This window comes from Pogona vitticeps, chromosome 6 (genome assembly GCF_051106095.1).
Source record: "Pogona vitticeps strain Pit_001003342236 chromosome 6, PviZW2.1, whole genome shotgun sequence".
Taxonomy (NCBI): Eukaryota; Metazoa; Chordata; class Lepidosauria; order Squamata; family Agamidae; genus Pogona; species Pogona vitticeps.
The window spans coordinates 101,453,737-101,474,670 of NC_135788.1; the positions used below are offsets into that span (position 1 = coordinate 101,453,737).

Here is a 20,934-nt window from a genome sequence, read left to right on the forward strand (position 1 = left end):
AAGATGCATTTGAAAGCAGCTTAAGTAGAAGAGACTAAAATAGATTATGCATTCCATTTATTATTAAAGTCCTTCACAATCATTCCAAAGCTTTCTAAAATGATGTAAGTGCTCTATTTTCTTAAAGTATCATGAATGCAAGTAAAGTGCCTATACTGTACAATAATACTTGAACACAAGCTTCCTTTCTGTGTGGATTACTATCTTTTAACTCACATTAAATGAATCATAGCAATTAATATCCAGTTGCTATCTTCCAATAAGGCAGAGTTTTATAGTTATAAAAACCACCCTCCCTTTTCTTACCATCTCTTGTATGTATATACAGTATTCTGACATCTTAATCACATCAACTGAGCTCTGATTTTATGGTTTAGTTTATATTTTCAGAATTGCAATCTGTCCTGACTCCTCAAAAAAAGGAGGCAGGGGACATAAATAAATCTTCTAAAGCCCTACCAAATGGGACTCAATGGGACTCACATCTCTGAAGATTACAGGATTATGTTGAAAACCATACCACAAAACCTTGAGGAACGGGTTCAAATTAAAGTTTAGTCAAACTTTATGCGTATGAAAATCAGTGAGGCTTAAGTTAAATTGAGACTAGGTTTTCCCATTGATCACAATATTTTTTTTGGACTTACAGTGGGGTCTCGACTTACGAACGGCTCGACATATGAATGTTTCGACTTACGAACCGCTCTCATAGGAATATATGGACTCGACTTACGAACTTAGATTCGAGTTACGAACTCTTTTTCCCCCCTTTTTTTAAAGCTAAGTCATCTTAGGTTAAAAGGAAAAAAGAAAAAAATATTCCCCTCTAGTGGCAGAAGGCAGAATAGCAGCTTCCCATTAGTTTCTATGGACGGAAAAGAGCAGATACGGATCAAATGGTTTTCAATGCATTTCTGTGGGAAATGCAGATTCGACTTAAGAACTTTTCGACCTGAGAACTGCCTTCCAATACGGATTAAGTTTGTAAGTCGAGAGCCCACTGTATATACCGCCCCATAGCACTACAAGCACTCTCCGGGAGGTTTACAATTTAATTATACAGGCTACACATTGCCCCCCCAGCAAGCTGGGTACTCATTTTACCAACCTCGGAAGGAAAGCTGCACTACAGGGTTTTAACCACTGCGCCACGAGGCTCTTTCCCTGTACACAGGGAACCAGCTTTCCGTTGCCGTGTATTTGGCCAGCTGCCCACAGTTTAGAACTCACTGGCACCATCAAGAATGATGTAATCTTGTTTTTGCTTTAACATGAATATAAAGTTTCCCAAATCTTAGCTCCTCACAGTGCCTCTTAGGTTTGGCTTCCTGAATATTTAGCTCTGCTTGACCTTTCTCTGCCTGTTCCCCCGATCCTTCAGATCTTCGCAGAGAAGGAGGGCCGGGTTCGCATAGAAGAGCGGAAGGAGCTGAGCAGTTTTGTGATAGAGAGCGCTGAGCGCTCAGATGAAGGGAGTTACACCATCAAGGTGACCAATCCCGTGGGTGAGGATGTTGCCTCCTTGAACATCAAGGTTGTGGGTGAGTATCGGCAGGGGCTAGATGGGGAGGTGCAATGACTCCGTCACCCTGGCTGGCCCAGCATCCCACTCCCTCTCACTTCCATTGTTCCTTGTCTTTGGCAGATGTTCCTGATCCGCCTGACTCTGTGCGCATCACCTCTGTTGGAGAGGACTGGGCCATTTTGGTGTGGGACCCACCAAAGTATGACGGCGGCATGCCTGTTACTGGTGAGAGTGCCAACTGATCAGTCAAACTGCACCAGAGTAGATTTGAGCCTAAAGTTAGCTAACAGCACCGCTACTGAGCTGTAATATTAGCAGAATTCGGGGAAGTTGTTTTTAGCAAATTATCATTATAGACTCACATAAATAGTTAGTTGCCATTATAGGAAATCTCAGAAATACTTCTTTTTGGATGACACTCTTAGAATCCCTCAGCGCAGCATGGTTATTCTCACAGAAGGAGCCAGAGATTGTTCAACGTATAGCGTTCGATACTTCAGCATTTTTTGGCATCCGTAGCTTGGGGTGTGGAACTGATCCCCCATGGATACCGTGGTCCTATGATATCTTTCCTCCACTGATCTTTTTATATGTTAGGGTACCTCATGGAGCGCAAAAAGAAGGGAAGCATGCGCTGGATGAAACTGAACTTTGAAGTCTTCACTGAGACCACCTATGAGTCCACCAAGATGATTGAAGGGGTGCTGTATGAGATGCGTGTCTTCGCTGTCAATGCCATTGGAGTCTCTCAGCCCAGCCAGAACACCAAACCTTTCATGCCTATTGGTAAGTGAAAAGCTGAACTTGAAAAAGATAATTCTCTTAGGAATTCCCTTTTGGAAGGCCATGGATAAAACGATGGAGAGAGGTAGTGGAGAGGTGAGGAAAGACTGGTAGTATGAACCAGATCCTTGGTTTTAGCCATGCGGTGAGGGGATTTGAGTGTGTCAGGGAAGCTGGCAGCTTCCCTGACACAGTCCATTACGGGCCTGGACTCCCAGCAGCATCACCCAAGATGGAAGGGCCACAGCTGAGACACCAAACTAAGAGGCATCCACTGACTTCAAGGGTAAAGGCTGCATCAGCAGCAGAGGATGGATTGTTCCAGTGGTGATGAGGGTGGCAGCTACTGGGCAGCAGTGGTCTCTGAAGGTGACACTGGCAGAGGAGGCAATTGATGGAAGAAACATCAGTAATCTAAAAGATGCAGATGACATCATCTTATTGGCAGAAAGCAGTAATGACCTGAAATGACTTTTCATGAAGAAAGAAGAAAATGCCAAAGCAGGACCACAGTTGAACATGTACATAAGTGTGTAATAACTCTTCCCCCTCTCTTTTCAATTCTGTTTCAGCCCCAACCAGTGAGCCAATCCACCTCACCTTGGAGGATGTGACAGACACCACAGCCACACTGAAGTGGCGTCCTCCAGACCGGATTGGCGCAGGCGGCATTGATGGCTACCTCATTGAGTACTGCAAGGAAGGAAGTGAGTTACTGCAGCTGATAAGAGAGCTAATCTGAGAGTCTGTCTGTGTATAGGGAATCTTCATTTATTGAGCTCTTCATCAACTTATTGATGCCACTTGCTCCATTCAAGCAGGAGGTCCTGAACTTTCTTTAGCCAAACTCCCCATGAGATCCTCATCTCTCTGAAGGAGAATCATCCCTCAGTTTGTGTGTATTTGTATGTCTGTACTTAATCTCAGTTTCTCCATTCATTCATTCATTCATTCATTCATTCATTCATTCATTCATTCATTCATTTACCCACTTTCTCCCCATAGGGGATCCAAAGCGGCTCACAATTGATAAAACAACAGATTCAAAAACACTATATAAACACCACTTTTAAGAAACGATTAAACACGTTTTAAGATTTTTAAAAGAAAACAAGCTTAAAAAACAATATAAAAACACTTAATTTTTACAGTTCAGTTATTCACGTTTTAGCCATGTTTGATTAAAGTGAGCAGGAAAAGGATGAAGAGGATGATGTTGAAGTTACACTAATAGCCCACTTTTCCTCCAATGAGTACAAGGCAGTACCTTCCTCGCCATATATATCTGCACAACAGCATAATGAGGTAGGTCAGGCTAAGAGAGAATGACCGCCTCAGGGTTGCCTAGTGGGTTTCCTGAGTGCGGCCTTGGATGTGTATCTTCCAAATCTTAGTCCAACATAACTACTACGCTGTGCTGGTCACCAGTGTTGTTTGCAGTAACACACCTCCCCTTTCTTCAGTCGCTGTATTTCCCCACCAGCACCATCACATCTCATTCTGGGAAATCTATGCTCCTCATGGGTCTTACCTGTGAAGTTAGGGTAACGGTAGCTTTTTCACCCTGGGTATCTTGACTCTTAGCTGACTGGATTGCTAAATGGATTAGGTATCCGGCTTTAGACTCACAGGTTGGGAGTTCGATTCCCCGCTGCAGTTCCTCTGAGTAGAACCAGCTTGTGTGGCCTGGGGCAAACTGCACAGTCCCAGGGCCGAAGAAGGGAAGTGGAAATCACTTCTGATTATTCCTTACCTGAAAATAAAATCTGAGAAGGGTTACCATAAGTCAGAATTGACTTGACCACACATAGTGATGGTTATAATTATCTTGACCTTTGACCTAGCTCTTCTTTTCCTCACAGTGACGCAGGCCAGGTTTCACTGTTCCCTTTTTTTATCCTGGCATCCTTTATTGTGCTTTCCTCTTCGGAGGATGCCTGCGTCCAGTCTTGGTCAACCTATTATTTGCCACTTGGGTAGCCTCAGCTGGCTCCTACATTGTTGGAACCTTGGCCCATCCCTGAAATATTATAAGTGCAGCTGCCATTTTGACATAAATACAATAAGCTGAATTTATTCTGTACCTGGAGCCAAAATCATTGTGTTTCTTATCATCTGCTTCCTGCCATCTAGTAACTTAGGAAAGTTACTTTTTTGGAGGGCAGGTCTCAGAATTTTAACTGATGGCCATGCCAGCTCACTGATTCTGTGTATTTTTTTAAAAAAAATCTGAAAATTTTAAATCTCTGCATGAGCTCATGAGCAATGGGTGGTCCCTTCTCAAATTCTTATATATGATCCATCTCTCCAATATCCTGCTCGCTTTATGCTTTTCCTCCTCCCTCACCCTTTGGTCTTGTCTCTCTTTCTCAGGTGATGAATGGATACCTTGCAACACAGAGCCAGTAGAACGTTGTGGCTTTACTGCTAAAGACCTTCCAACGGGCGAGAAGCTTTTTTTCCGGGTCATTGCGGTCAACATTGCAGGCAGGAGTGTCCCAGCCACTTTCGCGCAGCCGGTCACTATCCGAGAGATTGTCCGTGAGTCAGCCTCAAGCCTGTTGTATTTCTTCCTTGGGGCCCTTGGCCTTCACTGTCTTATAAGGGGAGACGGTAAATTGTAAGGGCAGGGGACCTATCAAGATTCTGGAGGTGGTGGGAGGGGAAATCTGCCTTTTGCTCCCCATTGACCGGAACTGAAAGGGGACGGTGTGGCTACTTGTAAAGGGAGACCAATGGGACCATCCCATCCACAAAGGTATTGTGCCCAACCAAATTTGCATCAGACGTCTTAAAATAACAGACAAGGACAAGAGAATTATAAAAAATAAAGAAGACAAAAACATTGTGGCACTTTAACGACAAACTGCTTTATTTTAATGTGAGCTTTCATGAACAAGTCCACTTCCTCAGATAGTTGTCAGCTGCCCAACATTTCATCTAGTTCAGCCCTAATTTTATTTCCTTGTTTTTACATTGCTTAAGTGACCTTAAGAACTTCTATTTTCAAGTGGAAAAGTAGGCTAATCATAACAGCAGTTACTACTACCACTGCAACTACTGCTACTACTACATCATCATCATCATCATCATCATCATTCCCTGCCGTTTCTGTCAACCAATTTCTTGGATGGTGCTTAAGAGACAGGATGGTTTATACACCGATCTAGTGGTAAATTCTAGTGGGCTAAATTTTAGGGATCAGAACAGCCACCAGACCAGGAAATAACACATTAGATTTAACGTGTTAATGCCAGTGTTGTTACTTTTGTGCAAACAAAACAAAACAAAACACCAAGAAGGCATCTAATATTTTAAAAAGCAATGTTTTAAAAACAAGAAAAATGTTTGCTTCTAGACATTATTTTTCAGATCCCTCTCCTAGTTTGTCACTGGTTAATCCAAAGGAATTATTCCAATGTTAATGCTTTAAATTAAATCTACTAATTTTTCCAAACTCTGAGACTACGTAGCTATCTCAATCCATTTTTTAATTTTAATTTTAGTTTTTCCTGAATTCAGTGTCATTCTGTGCCACCTCATTTGTCCCTCACGCTGCCCCTGGTCCTTCCCAGTTATTAGAATGTTTAAAAACAGGAATCTGTCAACTCTTGTGAAATAAATCTGTAATCTGTGTTGGGGTGGAGGTGTGGAGTTGCATAGCATTCTTTTCAGTATTGTTCAAACCATTATCCTTCTTGGCTGCTTTCTCTTCCTGTCCCAGCCACCTGAGTCTGGTGCCCTTGCATCTCTTTGCTGTTTCCCACTATCTTTATCCATGAGGGTTCAATATTGTCAAATCTCCCACTTCTTCTTCTCTCTGTGTCTCTCTCTCTTCCCAACAGAACAACCCAAGATTCGTCTGCCTCGCCAACTTCGGCAGACGTACATCAGAAAAGTTGGGGAGCAAATCAATTTGGTGATCCCTTTCCAGGTAAGCAACTGACTGAAAAATTCATCTCCTCTCCCCTTTACTAATGAAAGTCATTTTTCAGAGGAGAGAAGACCAAATACAGTGGTGCCTCGCAAGATGAATTTAATTCATTTTGAGGGTTAATGACGTCTTGCGAAACGCGTTTTCCCATAGGAATGCATTGAAATCTAATTAATGCGTTCCCATGGGCAAAAAAAGTCAGAACAGAGTCAAATTTGGTTTACAAAGGGTTTCTTAAGTACTCTTTAAAGCCATACATATTGTGCAGATGATCTCAAAAATTTCAATCAAAAACATTTTAAAATTAGCAAACATGAGGCAGGAACAAAAAACGGAAAAGATTCTTCTTGCGAAGCATGGCCATAGGAACATTCGTCTTGCGAGTCATCAACCCCATTGGCAAAACCATTTGTCTTGCGAGTTTTTGTCCTGAGAGGCATTCGTCTTGCAAGGCTCCACTGTACATATTACCTTTTGTACTATTTGCAAAGATAAGAGCAGAGTGTACATGAGCGCAAGAGCCATCAGTGTTCCTCCCAGGCAACCATGGCTCTGTGGAGTCTGTTGATTTCCTACGTGGAAATCCTTCAAACCTCTGATCAAGTTCTAATCAACTCCAGGTGTCCATATATCTTTTGACATGCCCAAACCACTTATATGCTATATAACAGGGATGGGGGAGAAACAGCCCTCCTGATGTTGTTGAACTACATTACCCACCATTCCTCACTGCTAACATTTCTGGTTATGAGATCTGCAGCCCAACAACCTTTGAAAGGCAGCCAAACATGATGGAAATTACATCCAATCTTACAACAGTGAGTTTTTCCTTCAGCCGTGTTATCCTAGCTCATAGCTGAAGGAATTTGTCCAGAAATATATCCATGGTATAATAAGGACTATAATCAATGAGCTAGTCTATTTATTTCATAAATTGATTGAATGGGTAGGTGTTTCTTTTTTTCACTCCTTGAATTTTTCACTTTATTGTAATAACATAAAAATAAGAATCCACCAGCAGCAGGGCCATTGTCACTCCTGGACTCCAAATGCTTCCAATCGTAGTTTATAACTTCTGTCTCTCTCTAGTTCTCTCTTCAAATAAAGAGGAACCATGTGGTCCATACAAAATAAATACAAATGCAAAAATAGGTGGTACATTTACAGACCAGTAAAAAAACAGTCATAGAATAAGCAAGCTTTCATGGATCAACACCACTCCATCAGGCTTGTTCCAGTGTGAAGAATTTAAAGACCAAAGATTTGTGGTAAGATGGATTTTGCCAGGAAAGTTTACTTTTAGATGTAAAGTCCAAACATTCTTGGCAAGAGGGATTGCACCAGGCATGTCTTCCTTAGATGTCCTTCACAGATGAAACCTTAAAATAGCAACCACTGCTTCCTACACCTCTCCTGATTTACGTCTAAGAAAGAGGTGCCTGGCGAAATCCATCATGCCAAGACCTTTGGGATCTTACATCTAAAAGTAATTTTCCTGGCAAAATCCATCTTGCCATGAACGTTTGGAGTGTACCCTGGTACAAGCCTGGTGAAGTGGTGTTTGATTCACGCAAGCTCACTAATCGTATGATGATTTCTTAGTGGTCTGTAAAGGCACCACCTATTCCTGCATTTGTATTTTATTTCTCTCTTGTTACTTCATGCCCACAAACTTTCTGTCAGCCTCGCTTGCAGTGGGGTCTGTGTGTGTGTGTGTGTGTGTGCGTGTGTGCGTGTGTGCGTGTGTGCGTGTGTGCGTGTGCGTGTGCGTGTGTTCGGTGGCGTATCCCTTCTCAAAATTCTGATGGCATCCAGCCCTGAGCGTCTCCCACCCATGAGCTTCTCCACAAGGAAGCTTCAGACAGGCAAGCTTTGTAACAAAGTAAGGGAAGTTCAGTGGCCCTTGGTCAGTATACAGGCCTCACTCTGCTTTCATGGTGGCCCTCAGTATTATCTGTCTCTCTGGATGCTTCAGGCCCATTTTTGCTCTCTAGACAATCCCTTTGGGAATCCTTCCTGTTCAAGGGTGTGAGAGGTAGTAAAGGTGTTGGTGGGGGCACACAGAACATGTGATGGAGTCATGCCATGCAAATTTTGCCCTGGTGTCCTGCGTCTGCTTACTGTCAGTTCTGGTCCTACCCACTCTTGGCTGAGTTCCCTGATTGACTTTTTTTTTTGGCCATAAGGAATCAATGACTCTTACTGGGAAAAAGTGTTCCCCATCCATGGTCTAAGTTTGTGGTCTTAATGCCTGGTTAGGAGGTTACCTGGGGACAATTCCCAGCCATGGCATCTAATAGCAAGTATCAATGGGTAGAGAGACAGCAGAAGGGAAACAAAGACCTTATGCTGATCCCAAGTGTTTGATCACTTCCAGGGTAAACCCCGTCCCATAGTTACCTGGACAAAGGATGGAAAGCCTCTGGATGCCAGTCAGATCAATATCCTCACCTCAGACCTCGACACCATCCTTTTCATCCGCAAGGCTGAACGGCACCATTCAGGAGCCTATAACCTTTCGGTTAAGATTGAGAACATGGAAGACAATGCCGTCATCAAGATTCGAGTCGTGGGTAAGGAAGGAGAGCCCTCCTGTGGGATTTCACAATTGTCATCGCTGCAGAAGGGAGGGAAGGGTGCTGCATAAAGGAGGAGGGGGTATCTGAAGTTTTCTTTGGTACTCTCTGCCCCTGTTCAGAGATGGGACTTCATTTCCATTGCACCTAGAGAAAAAATGGACAGCACCTCCTGGAACCCCACAGATTATGCTCAGCAACCCTGCAGGCTGTGGGATTCTGAAAATGGCAGGCCAAAATAATTCACTTTTTCTAAACTCCAGATAATGACATGACTTTTTGGGAGTAGGGTGTTAACAGACCCTGATAAATAATAACCACCTTTAAATATACCCAGATTTTTTATTTTGTATTTTCAGGCAGCAGATAAGTGAATAAGTGGATACTGATCCTGTGGATGGGGTGTGTGTGTGTGTGTCCTACTATATTTTAAATTGATATTCAGTTACATGATTTTTGTATTGCTGTGCAGTTCACTTTGAAAATTATTGTTTCAATATAAAGTAGGGTCTTAAAACCGCTTCAGGAAATGACATGTTAGATGTAAATCGGTTTATTAACCGGTGTGCTTGCAGACCGCACAGTTTCCACTGTTGCTGATCCCAGCACATTGCCAGTCCTTGCAACCTTCTCTTTTGCATTAGCTTTCAGTGTTGTGCAGTTCCTTCATTTTTCAGGCATTCTCTCAAACGCATGCCTTTCTCTCTCTCTCTAAAAAAAAATTAAACATAGTGACATTACTTCCAAAACAAAGGCGGCAAGTGTGTTAAATTAAAAAGCCCATTTTTAATTAAGAAAAACCCAATTCAAAAGTAGTTCCTATTGTTGGTATAGCCGCACCCTAAATTTCCTAAATCTGACGAGATCAAGTGTGTTCCTGGTGGTGTGGCTTTCAGCAGCATTTCAGGCAGAGGACATTTCTTCGTCAGCTGGGTTTTCACGGCTGGCACTGCCCGGCAACCATCTGTACGTATGCAGAACAGCTGCTCTGCTCCTGAGCTGTGGCGTAGACCCTCCCTCGCATGTGCTGTCGGACTGCCTCTGCCCTGCTGCCACACAGGGAGGCTGGCATGATGGCGGGAAGCTGGCCTTTGGAGGGTTCAGCAGAGGCCACCTGCAGAACAGCCAAGGTCCAGAGAACTGAAGAGGCCACAGATCTCTTCTTCTTTCCCTGCAGCTGATAAATTGTTAATATGCCTTAATCCAACCTTGCTCCACCAGTCTCCTCTCCCGCCCCATGGGAACTCTAGATGCTTGCATCTCCCAGGCCTGAGAGAGACAGGAGAGTTGGCACCAGCCTTATGAAGCCTCCCGGCTGCCTGCCCAGTGATGACCACACATGGGATGCTGGCCCTTAGGAGAGAAGCAATCCCTGGGTGGCTCGGGTGACAGCTGTTGCTTCCCTCTGTTCTGGGGGATGGATTGGTTCTCTCCCTGCCTTTTAGAGGCATATCTTGTCATTGCTCCCAGTTTAAACACTCCAGACTTATTCTTGATGAGTGGTACCCTTCCTTTCCTGCTTCCCTATCTGGTTCCCCCTCTTACTGGCTCCCAACCCTTCCTCTATATAAGAAGGCAAGATCATATTCTCTCACTCTATATTTAAGCTTCCTTGATGAGTTAAGCCAGATGTCAGCCGCTCCCAGCAACACCAGTGAAAAGACACCCTTCCTCCCCAGCCCACCCCCCACCCCACTCTCCAGACACACACTTTCTGATCAGCCACATCTAATCCCTGTTTGGGCGGCGGAATGTTTGAAGTGAAATTGAGCATCCTCCACAAGCTCTCTGGGAATCTGCCTTTGAAACAGGAGCGTGTTTGAGATGGGGCTAGCTTCCATGTTGTTCTGCACTCCTCCCAGCTGACACAACACTAGTGGACAGGGTTGGGTCTCCCCCCCCTCCCCTCTCCCACATCTGGGCAGGTATTAACAGGGTGTGCATGTGGGTTATGTGCCGTCAACTTGCATCTGACTTATAGTGCCCCTGATAGGGTCTTCATGGTCAATGAGATATTTCAGCATTGCTTTCACCAGTACCACCCACCTCGAAGGAGTTTCCATGATCGAGCAAGGATCTGAACTCAGGTCTCCTGAGTCCTAGCTTGTCACTCTATTTACTGGGTCACACAGAGTACCTATTTACAGGGTCTGTGATGGAACAGCTGCTCTGTGCACCTAATTTGAACTTTATTGTTACATGCCATCAAGGCGTTGTTTTATCAGCCCCACCTCTCTGGTGAGTTTCGATGACTAAGCAGGGATTTGAACCCAGGCCTCCTGAGTCCTAGACCGTCACTCTATCCACTACACCATACTAGGTGTCCTAGTTTGAAATAGGAGGTGGGAAGTCACTTTATTTTCCTAAATGATCCACACACTCAGTGTAGCAGGAAAAAATAGAAGTTACACAGCAGCATCAAGTCAATAACTTTCACTGATGTTATTTTTGGCAGGGCTCTTTCTGACCTCTGCTCAAAGTAGTAGAGTCTGATCTTCTGCATGAAGAGCATGTGCTCTACTGCTGAATTACAACACCATGCCCCCAAGATAGCACTTGGTATCCCCTGTTAGTTTCCCATCCAAAACCTAACCAGGCCTGTGCCTACTTAGCTTCCTAAATTCGGACAGCTTCACATTCTCAAGGCAGGATGGCATGGGATCACCAAATCGTAAGCTTCAGCTCCTGCTACCACTCCCATTCATTTCCCTACTGACTATTCCAGGGGCTGTTGTGAGAATGGCTGATGGCCGGATTCCAAAAGATCTCCTGTATGGAGAATTAGTGCAGGGAAATCGCCCCAGAGGGAGACCACAGGTGCGATACAAGGAGACCTGCAAGCGGGATCTGAAGGCCTTAGGAATGGACCTCAACAGATGGGAAACCCTGACATCTGAGCATTCAGCCTGAAGGCAAGCGGTGCATCACGGCCTCTCCCAATTTGAAGAGACCCTTGTCCAGCAGGCTGAGGCAAAGAGGAAGTCCTGAAACCAGCAAAATCAGGGAGCTGGACAGGGGACAGATTGGATTTGTCTTCAGTATGGAGGGGATTGTCAATCTCAAATTGGCCACCTCAGCCACACTAGACGCTGTTCCAAGTCCTCCCTACAGAGCACATTACCATAGTCTTTCGAGACTGAAGGATGCCTAAGTGTCATTCCAGGGGAAGGGAGACCCACCCAACATGAAAAAATGTATTTCTTCATTCTTGTATATATAAGGTCAATAAGACAGGCCCCCTGGCCTGTTCTGGATATCCTGTGGATCTGATTTTAGTTGGGGGCCAAGGGAATTTTGGTTTACATCATTTGGGCTAAGGGGCTACATGCTTGTCTACATGCCCTTGTTTCATAACTAAGCAGTCCTTCGCTTCCCCTTTCCTCTGCAGAGAAACCTGGGCCAGCCCACAATGTGATGGTAAAGGAGGTGTGGGGTTTCAATGCATTAGTGGAGTGGGAACCTCCCAAGGATGATGGGAATTCAGAGATTACTGGCTATTCGATCCAAAAAGCTGACAAGAAGACCATGGTAAGGCAACACCTGTTGTCTTTCAACCTGCGCCAGACAGCCTTGGAACATGACAGACAGCCCTTGTCAGGAATGAATGCTGGTGTGGCAACCATAAGAACTTGTATGAGCTACCAGTGTGGATTACAGCTACCAACATCCCCTAACCAGCTGGATGGGCATGTCTGTGTCGTAATCGAAATAAGTTACTTTCTCAAATTGTGGGAACTAGGGCTTATAGGGTCGGGATGCTATAGCTTAAACTGAACTGCTAGTCCAAATTAGAGTAGGATAAAGATGCCAATGAGGTGCAGTCAAGTCAAGCCTCCCCCTGGCTGGGGTTTCCTTCCATATACCTTCATTTATTAATAATAATCAAGTGCCGTCAAGTCAGTTCTAGCTTATCGTGATCCTTTTCAGGGTTTTCTAGGTAGACTATGATCAGAAATGTTTTACCACTTCCCTCTTCTGGGGGCATCCTGGGACTGTGCAGCTTGCCCAAGGCTACCCAGGATGGCTCTTCTCTCTGGAGGCACAGAGGGCAATCAGACTCCCAACCTCACTGAGCTATCCAATCAATTGCTAAATACTGTAGTAAATCCAGAGTAATATAATTTCCACTGAATCAGTGGGTCTACTTTCGTAAGGCTTAGCAACTGCATTTAGGCTGTGGATTTTTTTTTTGGACAATCACATCTTCTCCTCCTACTCTCTTCGCCCAGGAGTGGTTCACTGTATATGAGCACAATCGTCTGACTCGTTGCACAGTGTCTGACCTCATCATGGGCAATGAATACTATTTCCGGGTCTACAGTGAGAACATCTGTGGGCTGAGCGAGACCCCTGGGGTCTCTAAAAATACAGCCAACATTCAGAAAACAGGTAACTGCATATACTATATAGCCAGCTGGATACCTCATATTCTTCCATGTGATGGGGGTGGGTGCGTGGGCAGTAGTTTCACAAAAACATGTATTCCATACTTGTCGTTCGTTTAGTCGTTTAGTCGTGTCCGACTCTTCGTGACCCCATGGACCAGAGCACGCCAGGCCCTCCTATCTTCCACTGCTTCCCATAGTCAAATGTATTTTCCCCCCATGGATTGGTCCATTGCTAAGCTCCAGCAAAAGTTAAGAGTGAAATTATCTTACAAAGAGCATATGTTAAGAAGCTGAAATCACATTCATGTTCCAGAGAATTATTCTAACAATTGCTTGCTCCTGACCAATCATACTTGCGAAAGAAAGTGCATGATTATTATCTTCTAGTGACAACTTGAATAGAGCACAGCAATAGGCAAACTACAGTTGGTGTAATGAAGCTAATTCTGTAACAATATTGGTTGCTTTCTCTTCTAAATGACAGTTTATCTGTCACAAACAGTTTGACCCCCTCCCAAGCATGTAGCATAACAGTTGGTTGACACTTTAAGCATTATGGAATCCTGAGATTTGTAGTTTGGTGAATTACTTAGGATTCGCTGCTAGAGAACTCTAGTGCTCCCCCTTAGACGGCAGTGGTAGAGTCCTCTAGCAGGGAATTCTGAATGTACCGAATGTTGTAAGGTCAGTTAGGAGTGTTAAAGGTGATTGGAAATGGAAGCAAGTGGAATGGGATGGATGGTTCAAGTAGAAATGACAGTTCTAGAGTTTTCTTGTGAGCCTAGTGGGGATGGGGAAGGGAGGGACTAGCAATGAGAACTCCTGGGTCCTCTAGCACAGTGGTCCCCAACCTTGGGCCTCCAGATGTTCTTGGACTACAACTCCCAGAAGTCTTCACCACCACCTCTGCTGGCCAGGATTTCTGGGAGTTGAAGTCCAAGAACATCTGGAGGCCCAAGGTTGGGGACCACTGCTCTAGCAGTATCTTCTCCAGGGTGCTGGAGGGATCAGACCTGCCGGAACTCCAATGCCAAATAACTACAGAGAAATGCCTATTTTAAGAAAAAAAATTGATTTCCAAATGTAACCATTATAATCACATATACCTGTAGCTGCCAAAATGGGACAGAATAGGGAGATACAAATGTGATACAGATCAGAAACAGACGGACTCTCTAGTCTTATGCATGTCTGTTTGAAGGTATGTCCCATTGAATTCAATGGGGCTTACTCTTTAGAAACAAGATAGAAACCGGACATACGATTGCCCCCTGCCAATCTACTGATGGTTCTCCTGTCTTGTCTCCCTTTCCCTTAGGAATAATCTGTAAAAAATTAAACTACAAGGAACATGACTTCAGCATGGCTCCCGTTTTCATAACACCACTGGTAGACCGTACGGTAGTGGCTGGCTATACTACTGCCCTGAACTGTGCAGTGAGGGGTCATCCGAAGGTAAGTACCATACGAAGCCATGAAACAGGCCCACACTGGGATGTTGGGAGCTGTAAGAGAATAATGGTGGGTGAAAACACAAGCGAAGGGCACCCAGGAAGAGGATGGAAGGAACAAACGATATGGAAGAGTGGACTGGTTGTGTTTGGGGTTCCTAAATGTGAATTTTTGTTTTTGCTTCTTGAACATAAAATGGAAGAAAACGACATCATATTGTACCAGCTTAAAGTCACGATAATTAGCATACAAAATTAAGAGTTTTCCTAAGTTTCTCAAACTATATATATATATATATAGGCATCCTTCAGTCTCGAGAGACTATGGTAACATGCTCTGAATCGAGGAGTGTCCTCTCCAGAGCATGAAGCCCGGGTAAGGTAATATGGAGGATAGGCTGTTACCCAAGCAGCAGATCCCCCCTCTCCACATTGCTGAAATGGTCCAATGGAAAGGCAAGAGCCAATATAACTGGTTCCAACAATGTCGCAGGAGTTGGCAGAACGACACATGCTGCCTTTGGGACTCCAGCTCTGGATTTTGCCTCGAGGTTAACTCCTGAAGCCTTTTCCATGAGTGGATATAGCCACAAGGCAGTGGAGGTTTGAAATCGGAGTTTTCCTTCTCCTAGATGGGCTGCCTTCCATGGCTGACGAGCCCCACCTACCCGGCCTGCTCTTTAATAGTGCAAAAGTATGATCTGATCCTTAAAACTTTCCTAACTCCCAGGCTTATAAACTATATAGAGCTAAATTTCAGGTTCATTCCAACTAGAATAGACCCAGTGGAAGAAACACAATGTAGGTTACTTATATTCATTTCATTTCAATGGGTCTATTTTATTTAATTGGGACTAAGAGCATAGCCCATAATGATCAGTAGGCTTTCAGACCTCTAATACAGATGGACAACTATGGATATGACCTACTGTACATTGTAATTTTTATTTTTTAAAAATATCCTTAGGTTTCCAGAGATTAATTCTTTTTCTTTTGGATTCTGTTTTAATCTTCTGATTTTTTGTGAATACCTGTTTGTGGGCTGAAAATATATATGGCAAAGGTTCATAAAGATAAGGAAGTACTGTTGTTTGCAGACAGTTATAAAACACACCTGAAGGAGTGTGGCATTTTTTAAATTCTTTTAAAATATTTGTAGGCTTACTGTGTTTAGCATTTAAATATTGCCACCTTGGGTCCTTCTTAAGGAGAAAGGTGGGGTAAAATATTTTAAATGAATAAATTAAATAAATAACAAATAGGCTTCTCATTAGGTCACGTGTGCAGCTGGTTTGGAATGCCATCATGAAAGCACCAACAATTGCTACTTATTTAATTTATCATTGATTTTATTTGAACCTCGTGGTCACCAGTACATCTTCTGGCAGCAAATTCCCTAAAATGAATTTTGCTTTGTGTGAGCAAGTGCTTATTTCTTGGGATGGGGTGGCGGGTCTGTCCTGGATCTACTGCCATTGGGATACACCCTTTCACAGGTATGATGTAAGTTGCATTAGGCAGAATCCTATTGGTCATGTGCCTTGTTTTGGAACCAAGATACATCCCAGCGCCTATCAATTAGCTGTGGCAAGTTATGAAAACTTTACACAAACGCCAATAAGATTCAACCCATTATTTCCATCTCTTGAATACTTGTTGTGGCCTTTGAGAAAACAGTGCAAATACATGGGCAACACATGTTCAGTTTCAAGGCTTTAAAAAGTGTCTCTTGTTTTGGGACATTCGTGATAGAACCTGGATTTGCAGGTGACCATATTTCAAAGCCAATGACAAGGTATGCTTGGATTACAATGGTGTGTTTGGTGAACAAGATGTTTGATCTAGATTCCTTTTAATCCTTTCTCACTTTCTGTCTACTTCCAGCCCAAGATAATCTGGATGAAGAACAAAATGGATATCAGTGGAGACCCCAAGTTTCTGCAGAAAAACAATCAAGGGGTGCTCACTCTTAGCATCCGCAAACCAAGTCCCTTTGATAGTGCAACTTACTCCTGCAAGGCCGTCAATGAACTGGGTGAGGCCATTGCGGAATGCAAGCTGGATGTCAAAGGTAACTGTCGAGTCAAAAAGAAATGGCTGGATGGCTCAGTGGTTTGGGCATCTGGCGGTGGAGCCAGAGGTTGGGGGTTTAATTTCCCACTGTGCCTCCTTGACAGAGGTTGGATTTGAGGATCCATAGGGTACCATCCAGCTCTGCAGTTTTATCAGCATCATGTCCAAAGACTGCATAAACAAATTACAATGTTAGACATGATAGAATGGCAAAGTTAGTGCAGTGGTCATTATACACAAAAATATAACATGCTAGCCTCCAAAAACCAGTGGGAACATCAAGTAGAGAAGGTGCTAGAAAATAAGGAAGTCAAGATCTTGTGGGATTTCTGAATCCAAACTGATAGACACATTGAACATAACACACCATCATCATAGGCATCCTTCAGTCTCAAGAGACTATGGTAACGTGTTCTGTATGGAGGACTTGGAACAGCATCTAATGTTTTGACGCTGTACGCGAAGCTGGAGTGTCCTCTCCAGGGCATGAAGCCTGGTTAAAATAATATGGAGGATAGGCTGTTACCCAACCAGCAAATCCCCTCTCTCCACGTCTCTGAAATAGTCCAATGGAAAGGCAAGAGTCAATACAACTAGTTTCAATGACGTCGCAGGAGTTGACAGAATGACACGAACTGCCTCCAGGATTCCATCTCCGGAACATAACACACCAGACATAGTAGTAATAGAACGAAGAAATGTCCGGATCATTGACATTGCAATTCCAGGGGATGCCAGACTTGAAAATAAAGAATTGGAAAAACTAACAAAGTACAGAGACCTGGCAATTGAAACATCTTGTCTCTGTAAGAAACACATTCCAGTGGTCCTCGTAGTCCTTGGGGCTTTGGGAACAATATCAAGAAATTTCACACAGCACTATAAGCAGCTGCAGATCTCAGAAATTACACCGTCAGAGCTACAAAAGAAGGGCAATATTAGGAACAGCATACATAACTGCGTTGATATTTAACAGATAGTTACATTTTTGGTTAAAACTTGTATCCATTATAAATACCAGTCAATGTTTTTATAATTTTGACTGTGCCTGGTGTTTTTGAATAATAATAATAACAATAATAGCAACAGGTTTTCCCTCTGTCAACAGGCAGGTAGTAACCACTACTAAGGCTCCGTTTCTTTTCATGCTTGGTTACTACTGACTGCTTCCGCTCTGCCAGAATTCTTTGTTGGAGCAATCCTTTATTCACTCACTTTTTATGGAGAAGGCGGACAATATCCTTCTTAGAGTAGCTAGCTTTCCAGTGTTTTGGGGTGTTGCCTCCTCCCCCCCCCCACAGTTTTCCACAACTGGTTTGTGATACCTTTTTTTGCAATAAAATGCAATTGTAGCACCAGCGTCTCCAACAATATGAGCAAAAAATTATTCAGAAGCTTAAGGGCTACTGGGTTTTTAATTTAAAATGCCCAGCTTGTTCCCTCTGCTCCTTTTACTGCTTCCAGCGAGGACACCTTGAGGATTAGTGATTAACAGCCTGTTATTATATAGCTGCTGTTCTTTTAGAGAATGTGTTGATTACGGATCTGATACTGTCTCCCCTATCTATTTCACTATGAAAGAAAGGAAACAAGCAGTGAAAAGGCAACCATAATTAGCCTCCCCCAACAAGGAACAGAAGATAACTAATCATTACAGGAGCTTTGCTGAACGGGGCATATTTGTGACTAAACATTGCAAGAAGATCTTGGCCATAAAGCGTGGCATTGCTGGACGACGAAGGGTTTCATTAAGCATAGGGAGGGACTTTCCGTTTTAATTCCATTCCTGGTTAACTTGCAGAAAAGCAATGGTATAGCCATTGAAGAAAACTCTCATTGTGGAAGCAGCTGCAGTTAACAAACAATGATAATCCTTGCTTTTGTCTGCTACTGTCATCCCAGTTCCCTTATGTTGTGCACTAAAAGGTGTCTTAGAAAATATGGCAGTTTTTGAAGCAAATCATTATCACCGGTATGGCATGCTAGTGGAAGAGGTCAGATGGTTGCTCTACAGAGTTTTAATAAACTATGCTAATGCCCTTTGAAAACCAGGGTTAACAATGATTACAAACAATGCCATGGATAGATTAGGTCATAGGATGAACGAGATGCATACAAGGAACAGATGACTCAAGCGCCCAGTTGCTTAACTGACGAGTCTGCATGCTGTAGATAGGTCAGCTGGACAAGGATCAATTTCTCAACATGCTTTAATCTCTGTGATGTGTGAAACAATAAGATGGTCTAAAAGAAAAGGGAAGTCAGCTGTCTCCCACTGACCCCAGTCGTTTGCTAATGCTGGTTTGTGGGATAGGCTGCTGCAGAGATGCTAAGCAGATATGTAATAGATTTTGTATAGGGTTAGGAGGCACTACTACCCATCAGTCCAGAATAATTATTGTTGTGCTTATGCCTATGTAGTAGTAAGAGCCCTCACTGCAATTTAAGCACATACGTAAATCACTGTCCGTATCCATCCAAGGTATGTATTTTCCTAACATGAAACACCCAGTCCATGGGCATCTAGCAGAACAGAAGGACCAATAAAATGGGGAAGGCAGGTGAAGGAACGTGGTTTGCTAAAGCTTAGCCCCAAGTCCAGTTTCTAATAATGAAGCTTTGTTCAGAAACTGAAAAAGAACAGGAACTGCTATCTGAGTACAGCTTTCTCCTGCTTCCTAGCTTATTTTAGTCATCAAGTCCATGTAATGTGGAGAAATCCTCCCATCTAAACAGTAGATGTATGTGCTCACAACTCATTGTGCCCTGCAAGGGTGCAATCAAATCAGGAATCTTCATTTTGGTCCATTTAGTCTTCTGAGTACTGTATTTGTTGTATAGGCTCTTTTCCTAGCCAAGACTTTCAGAAAAACCTTCTGACATGTGGTCCCAACAGGTAGTTGCTTGAGCCCTGGGTACTTATCTCTCTTCCCTGCCGTCACATGTGCCCCTAGATGCCCCCTTACTGGTTTGGAAGGGAGACTTCCTCAACAAGGTGCCATGGGGTGCAAGATGCTGTTGGGTGGAAGATAATTTGCCCCACATTTGGCTCGGGTGCTAAAATAGTCTAGGATGTCCGTAACAGCACTTTGCCTACCGAGCCTTTTAGGGAGCAGAGGTTGCTGCACAAGGGCAGAAGGAATGGGAAAGTTTATTTATGCAAATATCTTTATGTGAACGTAATCTTATGATCCAGACTGACCAGTTTCAAGCTGGATGGCCCTTTCTGTTGCTAGAGATGGTTTTGGGGGATTCACACTTCCTTCCTGCATCTGCACATCAGTGGATCAGAGTGGCGACTGTTCCGATAAAGACGTAAAACACATTTTGGCTCACACCTTTTCACTCCCTAGCAGTAGAGCATGCTGACAAGAATTCTTCTTTACTCCTCTTTTTTTCTTTTTCACCCCAATAGCACCACAGTAACCTTGTTGCCACCATGCACAGAAGAGGTGAGTATCCCATAGCTAACTTGCCCATGCATGTGGAGTGTGTGTGCGCCAGTAGCCCCCGGGATCCCACATGTGAAGACCTTTATAGAGCCAGGAACAAAGGCAACCACTTCAGATCACAGAACTTGGAAATCAGGGCTGGATCTTGGGAGAACGAATGCAGAGCAGCTTTTCACTCATAATGAAGAGCACCAGATTAAGTTTGGCATGAGAACGTGAAGTGGGGCGGGGGGGGATGAGGATGAACTTCAAAGCAAGATGTGACAGGAGGAAGGCATATAGAGTATAGACCACAACTCTCAGAATTCCCATTTTACCAAGACCTGGAAGAGGGAGTTGTTTTGACTGTGGTGGGCAGGAGCGTATAAAGTGCTTTATTTTGCCAATCCGAACTGTAACCTCCCTATCTTGGACAAGAACCGCCTACTTTGATTTCCTCCTCTGTTTTCTCCACAGCTTATGAAAAGCCCCCTCCTTTTTTCTCCGGAGCGTCCCTTCCCACCTTGTGCCAATGCTATGGGGAGCCTGGAAGTGTCTGCCTCCTCCCCCCTCTCCCCCCACCCCAAAGATCCCACACATCTATCATGTGCTTGGATAGGAGCTACCACAGACCAGCCAGCCCACTCCTGTATCCGTCTGTATGCGTGTGTCTATGTGGTCGGTTGTTGTGTCAATAAAGTCATCCTTGACGGGATCCTCTGCGCGTCTGTCCCTCATTTTTGGAAAGGGGAGTCCAGAAGGCTAAAGTTGGG

At 43.8% G+C, this 20,934-nt stretch overlaps 1 protein-coding gene across 1 annotated transcript in view; it reads left to right on the top strand.

The window, feature by feature from the left end:
* The window catches only part of MYBPC2 (myosin binding protein C2), a 65,374-nt gene extending 44,498 nt beyond the window's left edge, over positions 1–20,876 (top strand). Inside the window, exons 17-29 of the mRNA XM_078378010.1 lie at positions 1,382–1,541; positions 1,646–1,750; positions 2,123–2,311; positions 2,881–3,015; positions 4,682–4,849; positions 6,154–6,242; positions 8,620–8,815; positions 12,207–12,346; positions 13,048–13,207; positions 14,525–14,661; positions 16,542–16,728; positions 20,146–20,182; positions 20,639–20,876. Of these exons, the coding sequence (XP_078234136.1) occupies positions 1,382–1,541; positions 1,646–1,750; positions 2,123–2,311; positions 2,881–3,015; positions 4,682–4,849; positions 6,154–6,242; positions 8,620–8,815; positions 12,207–12,346; positions 13,048–13,207; positions 14,525–14,661; positions 16,542–16,728; positions 20,146–20,156 (1,677 nt within the window). The 3' untranslated portion in view covers positions 20,157–20,182; positions 20,639–20,876. The remainder of the gene's footprint in view (positions 1–1,381; positions 1,542–1,645; positions 1,751–2,122; positions 2,312–2,880; positions 3,016–4,681; positions 4,850–6,153; positions 6,243–8,619; positions 8,816–12,206; positions 12,347–13,047; positions 13,208–14,524; positions 14,662–16,541; positions 16,729–20,145; positions 20,183–20,638) is intronic.
* Positions 20,877–20,934: the final 58 nt, after the last annotated feature.